The following is a 9,081-nucleotide window of genomic DNA, read 5'->3' as shown; positions in this document are numbered from 1 at the left end:
AACCAAAGTAAAAGAAAAAAGAAAAAAAAATAAAAGTTGAAAGATATAAGTATGAAATTGTTATCCATTACGAGGATGATTTATATAATTTTCTCCATTGATCAGGGATAATTTCGTCCAAAAAAAATATTAGTTAATAGATAAAGGCTATTTTAAGGAACCTTTTTATTTAGGGCTAAAATTTAAAAGTCTCCTCAATTTGGGTCGATTCACCCGTATAAATAATCTTGGGAGGCTAATCTTGGAATCAAAAGTTGAACCACGAAATAGAATAATCTGAATTTTATCCCAAAATCGTTCTCTCTAATTTCACAAACTAACAAACAACCCCTCATTTTTAAGAGGAGTTTTCAGATGTTCTGCAGCAAAAAGACCCCTTTAGTTTCAACTGCAAACGCCGAACATGGAATGACAATAAGCTGTAAATACGATTCCAATCAGCTATAAATATGATTTAACACACATTGGCAAAAAGTCTTGCTCAAATTTCATCTTACCATTTCCTTCAAAATTTTTGTGAACTTAACACAATAGAGATTCTTCCTGAAATTAACGTACAGGAGATGAAAAGAAAATTACAACAAAATACACGAAAAATCCGGCTAAAAGAATACCAGCATAAACTAAATTCTGAGAAGACTGCACAGGAAGCTTGTATTCGATACTGCAGCATTTCATTTTCTCTCTCTCAGAAGCCAAAATATGTTCCACATACCTGAAAATTAGAAAATTGAACAATCCACAGCATAAGATACTAAGAGGAAATTCCCAACCTAAAAGGGATAAAAGTTATATATGTAACTTACTGCTGAGTGAAAATGGAACTTTGCAAGATATCCGAACTATTTGAGTGTGCTTCTTGCAAGCGATGATCATATAGTAGGGAAGACAATTCTACGAGTTGTTCCTCAAGGCTCTGTTATTTGATGACGTCACAATATACCCTTTACAAAGTGCTAGAACTAGATTTACAAAGTACAGGAAAAATAATCACTTACATCCAAGTATTTTTCTAGACGATCAACTAAATCATGGGGAAATGGTTCAGGCAAGTTCGTAGTCTTTTTATAGAACTTTTCCAGCCATAATTCAGTGCTTGTTTTGTTCTTTTTACCCTTCACTGGCTCACCCAGAGGAGTTTTCAGATGTTCTGCGGCAAAAGCTTGGACAGCCTGGGAAAAAAGATGGGACAGATAAATACAGGTTAGAACAAAAGAGATGGTGAATAACAAAAAGTACCTCTGATGTCTCCCTGATCCGGTGAAGGGCTGAATCAACGCGTGCATATATTGTGTTCCTCTGCAGGTAATGTAAATAATGAGAGTTTAGTTCATACGAGTTGCAATCAAATCTACATCATGTAGAAATCGTAAATCAGGTAGTGAAGAGCATAACATACCAGGGCAACATCCTTGAGCAATTGACTGACTTGTGAAGTGTTAGAGAATGGTCCAAATGGGTGGCAACCTGTCGCCCAGAGCCAATTTACAACAGGCCTTTCATGCACATGAGAAGCCTTTTCATATGGAGCACTCAACCCACCCACAACAGAAGCCAGCCCTGCCAATATATGTTGTTGGGCTAGCATTGGAATAGCATGCCTTCTCTCTATTTCTGAAACATAGCTGTCAAACACAAACAGGAAGCAAGTAAAGACCCCCGAGCCAGAAGCATACAAGGAGAATAAACGTCAGAAAACATTTAATGGAAGGTTTGTAGGTTCACTTATTGAAATAATTTGAGGTTTTCTTTTACCACTTTTTGTGTTTCTCATAAATGTATTAGACTATCATAGAAAATCTAGAGAAATTGCATGCAAAATCTAACAGGCGGAATACTGGAGAGTACGAGGGAGGCGAGGGAAATAAAATATTGCTATCTACCTGGAGTATTATTCTCAATGACATTTCCTCTATACTCACTTTCTGTAGTCAGTCCAACTGGCAGAAATCTAAGGCTGATTGGAGATCAGAAGTCATCAATCTCACGTTAAATAGTATACGGTAGAGAAAATTTGCTATCAGAGTCTTTCAGCTTTCTATTGACGTACTAAGATACGAAAGGTCGCAATGTCAATTCTAAATTCTAATTGAAATCTAAACATAGTTTACTAGATTCATAATTTATTTGAGGCCAAGAAAGACAGAACCAAGGAACTACTGCTACTTCAATAGGAAGAGGTTGCAGCGAGTGGCGGAGCTACCCTTGCTCCCCTTCGCTGGAAAATTACATTGTACATATAAGTCAAATTTTGGTTTTTTATACATATACATATAGTTGATACTCCTTGTCACAAGCTGAAGGTTTAGTGCAGTGGTTAAGGGGATGCAATAATCGCTGAATAAGGTGTTTGGATGAGCTTTTAAACAGTAGCTTGTAAGTTAAAAAGTTAAAAGCCACAAGTAGGGGAGACCCTACTTTTGGCTTTTTGCTTACTTTTGTACTTTTTTGGCCTAAAAGTGAGTGCTTAAAAGCACTTTTTAGTTTAGCCAAACACTACTACAACTGAAAAAATGCTTAAAAGCCAAAAGCACTTAAAAATAAGTCAATCCAAACATCCCCAAAGTCGTGTGTTCCAGTCCTGTGAGCAACATAAAAGTACTTTTTGACTGCAGTCAATTTTTTTTTCATTTTTAAACAACTAAAATGACACACACTACTTATTTTTACATATCTCATCGAGTTATAATGTTAACTATGTTTTGCTTTCATTAGTAAAATTTATTTTGTAGATTTTCTCGTTTGTTTCTTCTTTATAGTTTGACGCCCCTTGATTAAAATTCTAGCTCTGCCATTGGTTGCTGCAGCTAAATATTGCCAACAAAGGGAACTGAAAACAATCTGCTTCCCCGACAGAATAAAAGTCCCATGATTGTAGTATACCATAGAAAGTCATACTGAGACACGAAAACAAACAAGATAAATAAGGCAATTAAAACTGAGTAAAAACTTCACTCACCTCAAAGGTATCTTATCATTCTGATGTTGGAGTACAATAACTACATCTTTACTTGTCCAAACGAGACTTTCATCTTCCATCATAAGATGTTCATCCACATCAGCTAAAGATAGAACAAACCTGTAAAACAAGGAGGAGATAGTTACAGCATGGTACTCTTGTTCAAAATGGCAGTAATGGGAGAAAAAATCTGCTTGAATTTAGTTTTTGAGATTTATTAATTCATTCCATTTTAAATCTTGTTGGGCATTATATGCCAGTGTAAAATGTAGACACTACTGGGGCAGAGAACCTGATTTATTGAATATTGAACGAAGATAAGTCCAGATGGAGTGGAAGGGGTAGCCAGGATTTATATAACTGATCCCAACTAGGTTGGGATTAAGGCTTAGTTATTTTTGTATCCATTAGTTGTCAAAACAAACAGAAGAAAACAAATCAAACTTCAACAGATATAATCAGAACACCCAAATAGAAGAGACAGATGTATCAAAGATGATGCTTTTTCTTTTAAGTATTTCGAAGACGATGCTTTTATTGGAATTTCTGATATATATCATCCAATAATTCAGCAATCAAATTGTTGTAGGTTAGGTCAACTATGCAAGAATGTAACAGAATGCAGTACAAGTTTGTTTTCATTCATCAAGCTTAATCATGACCTAAATAAAAGACGACTACAGGCATAGTGTAATATGCTATTATTGTTATCCATGAAGTCCAATATCAAAGACCAATTCAATGATTAATGCAGAAGCATTTGATGAGCATATTTAACCATTGAGTGCAATAGATAAAAAGGTTCATTACATAAAATACACACAAGCTCCTGAAGATCAAAGACAAGTGTTTTAGCAGAACTAGTAATTGTTCACCAAGCAAAGAAGAAAGTTGCTAATTAGCACTAATTTAGCTCCCAAGGCTATAATATAATGGCAAAAGCGCAGTGAGTAGGCGCATGTCATGGGTTCGATCCCGGCAACAGATAAAAACTTGGTATTTAAATGGAGAAGGGTAGAGGGGTGGGCCCATTATCCACCGAGTATTGAGCCTTGCACCACTACTCTTTGGCGATTTCTCAGTTATAAGAAAAAAACACTATTGATTTGTATACGATATTTCTGATGTGTTTATTCAGTATCAGAAGGCGATGTCAAACATCAGAGAGAGAAAGAAGGGACATCAATATAGCAGTTTTAAGCAATCCACAAAAGGCATGAAATAAAAGGTTGTTGCGCTCACACTGGAATGACTCTGGTACCATATGTGCGGTGCAGATCACCTTGTTTTTTCTTTTCTACTGTTCTTTTCTTCTCCTTCTTTCGATTCTGGTTATAAGTAGCCCAGAGAGGTTTATGCTTTAGTATGGAATCACTTGTACCATCACTCTCATCCATCCAGTGCTGGAAAAAAGCGAACACATTTGGAACAATCAGGCATGGGGTTTGATACCAAACACACTAGGAAGGCACCAAAAACAGCGAACCAACAAACTAACAAGCAGATTGCACAAAGAACACAAGCTCACGGTTTGAACACCAAAGCCGAGAGTGAAGATGCAACAACAATAATATGAAAAGAAAGATAAATAACTTGACATACAAATGCATAAACACTATGAACCGAAATGTGTATCAAACATTAAGACCCAAAGTTTTCATAAAAAATAACACCAAATTCTGACGGGACCTCAAGGGAACCGGAATCCCCAAGCAACCACCGTTTCTAAGCTAGTTACCAACACAAGTAATGTCCACACTTGTCACAAGTGAAATCCACACTTGCAAGACTCTCTCAAGAGTACTCAAAATATTCATCAAAGTCGTGGACAAATGACCTAAAAGGTTCTACCTATAGTCTAGGTTAAACTTATTACACAAAATGACCAAAAGACCCTTAATGAACCCATCACATGGGGCGGCCTTGTAGTGTGCCATTGGGACGGCTTTGGAGTGTTAGAAGGCCTCCTTCACGCTTCAAAGCTTGTTCTCTTGGTTGGGCAACCCCCCAAGCTCGAGTCTTTACGTATTGACTTTCAATCATGTCCTCGAAAGCTAAGGTGCCTCTTTGACCCGTATCATCCTCCCCTTCTTGAAAAGGATTCGACCTCGAATGCGAACCTTGCAAAACAATAGGGGACACAAGAAAACACACATTCCTCCTGGCATGAGGGTTAATGTTAATACAATCAACCATAGCATCAAACCAAGGTTGCACACACATCACATGGCGAGGGGTCTTAGGGAGTAGGATACCCTTCTAATCACAAAAACTCGAACACAATGTTGGAGAAACAATTTGTCTATCCACAAAAGTCAGACAAAAAACAAAAGGGGGTAGGAACACACCTTTGGAGTAAGGACTTGAGCTTGCTCTCGGCTTGGAACTTGGCACAATGCTAGCGCCGAATGTGGTGAATAACAAGTGCTTGGTTTTGACACCAAGTTCTTCCTCTTGAACCCGAGATGCCTCACCTTCACCATTCGGGACCTCCGCATCATAAGGTTAAAGTTCAAAACCTCTCCTTCTTCGGGCCAAACATCTTCATAAGGAGCTTTCATCATCAACCCACAAGGCACACTAATATCCCCTTCTTCTACCACCAATTCGGTTTCACCATCATGGTCATCATACTCTTGAGAGATTTCCTCACTATCATCATTTAGGGTCACTTTACCCCCAACACACCCTCCAACACAATGTTCCTTCGGTTGGGGCATTCACTAGCCTTGTGACCCCAACCTTGACATTTAAAACAAACAATACCCTTAGGATTAGGAGAAGAAGATGTATTACCTTTAAGCCGTGGTGGATACCTTTGGATAGCCCTATCAACGGGTTTTTTCTCAAAGGGTTTGTAGGCATCCTTGTTCTTGTTCCATCCGAAGGTCTTCTTGGCATCATTGTTCCTTTCAACCTCAATGGCCGCTTCAACAAGATCCTCAATTCTGTCAAACTTGTGGACAACTAGTTGTGAAACAATCTCATAGCACAAGCCACCTTTGAACCGAGCTATGCAATGATTTGGAGGTTCAACAATATCAAGACGAAGAATCAAGTTTCGAAACTCCTCATGATACTCCTCCACACTTCTATCACCTTGCCGCAAGTTGTAGAGCCTTGTTAATTGCTCTTTTGCTTGAACCTTTCCATGACATATCTCTCTGTCATAAGTGCTTTCAATTCATCCCAATCCTGAAGGTCAAGATTGTCATTTCTTGCTCTTTGCAACCGTTTGGTCTCCCACCAAGTAGACGCATACCCTTCAAGTTGAGCAATGGTATGTGCGGCCTTCTTGTGAGGAGTTAACTCATTGAGTTGGAAGATCCGATTGCATTGTAACTCCCAATCAAGATAGATAAACGGATCACTAGTTCCTTTGAAGGTAGGAAGAGTGATCTTGATGGAGTTAAGACCCGTGTCTCTACCCACATTTCCTCCTTAATCCCCTAAACCTTCTTGAACATAAGGACGGTGTCCCAAATTGCCTTTACGATGAGGAGCCGGTCCAAACCTTTCCCCACGACCCCTATGCCCTCCGCCATGAGCTCCTCTTCTATTTCTCACGAACTCCGCAAAAAGAGTCACTTCATCTAACTCCTCACCTTCCACATCATCAATTTAGATTGGTTGGTTTCGGTTTAGTGGTGTTCTCGGCATTTCAAGGGGGTCTCGATTTTGGGGAGCATCTTGGTGGACTTGGTTTTGGTTTTTCGGGTCAAATTCCGACAGTATTTCTTTTTCATGATTAAATCTGAATCTAAATGAGAAGATCAGAAACTCAGATGTCAGAGTTTATGAAGAATCAACGAAGGGAAGGTCGATTTGGAAGATCTCGACCTAGGTGTAGTTATTGTAAAAGGTTTGGACATACTCGTGGAATATGCTATTCTTTGCATGGTCGACCACATAAAAATGCTCATATTGCTCAGTCTAACACCACAGGTGATCAACGGATATATTTATCTGACAAGGAATATAATGCGTATCTTAAGTATCAAGCAAGCATATATTTTTACCAATAGCCTCAACTGCAAAACCTCCTCCCTTTGGATCATGGATTGTGGACTCAGGTGCTTCTGACCATATTTCTGGTGACAAATCACTTCTATCCGATATTGTTTATTCACAATCTCTTTTTGCTATTACTTTAGCCAATGGAATTCGAACAGAGCCAAAAGGAGTCAGACAAGCCAAACCCCCATCTTCTGTCACTCTAGACTCTGTTCTTTATGTCCTTAGTTGTCCTTTTAACCTGGCATCTGTTAGTTGCTTGACACGTGCCCTTGATTGTAGTATAACTTTTTTTGATGATTTTTTTCTAATGCAGGACCACAAAACGGGACAGAAAATTGGTATAGGACATGAATCACAAGGCCTTTACCATCTTACCTCTTCAAATTCCTTCACAGCATGCTCTGCCATAGATCCTCCCGACCTTATTCACAAACGTTTAGGACATCCGAGTCTATCCAAGCTACAAAAGATGGTGCCTAGTTTGTCAAGTCTATCCACATTAGATTGTGAGTCGTGTCAACTTGAGAAACACACCCGTGCTACATTTTAACGTTGTATTGAGAGTCACTCAGAGTATATTTTCTCATTAGTTCACTTTGATATTTGGGGTCCTAGTAAAGTCAGTTCACCCTTAGGATTTCATTACTTTGTTACTTTCATCAATGATTTTTCAAGATGTACTTGAATTTACTTGATGAAAGATCTTCTAAGTTATTTTCTATATTCAAAGGTTTTTGTGCTAAAATACAAAATCAATTTGGTGCATCTATTCGTGCTTTTCGTAATGATAATAATGCCTTAGAATACTTATCCTCTCAGTTTCAGGAGTTTATGACTCATCAAGGAATCATTCACCAGACATCATGTCCATACACCCCTCAGCAGAACGGTATAGCAGAAAGAAAAAATAGGTATCTCATCGAGACTGCCCGCACTCTTCTCATTGAATCCCATGTTCCGCTACGTTTTTGGGGCGATACAGTCCTTGCATCTTGCTATCTCATTAATAGAATGTCATCATCTTCGATCCAGAATCATGTTCCCATTCCATACGATTTCCTCAGTCACATCTCTACTCTATACCCCCTCGTGTTTTTGGGAGCACATGTTTTGTTCATAACTTAGCCCCAGGAAAAGATAAATTATCCCCCGTGCTCTCAAATGTGTCTTCCTTGGTTACTTTTGAGTTCAAAAAGGGTATTCCGATCGCCAAAACCTAAATTCTGGCGACTTTTCCGGCAGTTTCTTCTTTTTAGTAGTCTCGCTTATTCATTCCAAGGCTGCTCATATGATTATTTTCTGATTCCGAGTAACTTCCAGACATCAGATCTTATATCTGGTGACTTTCCTTTTTTTTGGGTCAAATTCCGATAGTATTTCTTTTTCATGATTAAATCTGAATCTAAATGAAGAGATCAGAAACTCAGATGTCAGAGTTTATGAAGAATCAACGAATGGAAGGTCGATTTGGAAGACCTCGACCTAGGTGTAGTTATTGTAAAAGGTTTGGACATACTCGTGGAATATGCTATTCTTTGCATGGCCGACCACCTAAAAATGCTCATATTGCTCAGTCTAACACCACAGGTGATTAACGGGTATATTTATCTGGCAAGGAATATAATGAGTATCTTCAGTATCAAGCAAGCATATATTTCTACCAATAGCCTCAACTGCAAAATCTCCTACCTTTGGATCATGGATTGTGGACTCAGGTGCTTCTGACCATATTTCTGGTGACAAATCACTTCTATCTGACATTGTTTATTCACAATCTTTTTCTGCTATTACTTTAGCTAATGGAATTCGAACAGAGCCAAAAAGAGTCGGACAAGCCAAACCCCCATCTTCTGTCACTCTAGACTCTGTTCTTTATGTCCTTAGTTGTCCTTTTAACCTGGCATCTGTTAGTTGCTTGACACGTGCCCTTGATTGTAGTATAACTTTTTTTATGATTATTTTCTAATGCAGGACCACAAAATAGGACAGACAATCGGCATAGGACATGAATCACAAGGCTTTTACCATCTTACCTCTTCAAATTCCTTCACAGCATGCTCTGCCATAGATCCTCCCGACCTTATTCACAAACGTTTAGGACATCC

At 38.6% G+C, this 9,081-nt stretch overlaps 1 protein-coding gene across 1 annotated transcript; it reads right to left on the bottom strand.

Moving 5' to 3' along the window:
• Positions 1 to 477: 477 nt before the first annotated feature.
• LOC107879087 lies at positions 478 to 4,362 on the bottom strand (the record flags this gene model as incomplete). The annotated part of the gene is given in 7 exon segments (XM_047406892.1): positions 478 to 715; positions 807 to 916; positions 999 to 1,172; positions 1,240 to 1,299; positions 1,400 to 1,625; positions 2,960 to 3,079; positions 4,202 to 4,362. Coding segments are annotated over 7 exon segments (1,017 nt in total), but the record flags the coding sequence as incomplete, so codon positions are not given.
• Positions 4,363 to 9,081: the final 4,719 nt, after the last annotated feature.

This window comes from Capsicum annuum, chromosome 1 (genome assembly GCF_002878395.1).
Source record: "Capsicum annuum cultivar UCD-10X-F1 chromosome 1, UCD10Xv1.1, whole genome shotgun sequence".
Lineage (NCBI taxonomy): Eukaryota > Viridiplantae > Streptophyta > Magnoliopsida > Solanales > Solanaceae > Capsicum > Capsicum annuum.
This window is presented reverse-complemented; position numbering and strand designations above follow the sequence as displayed.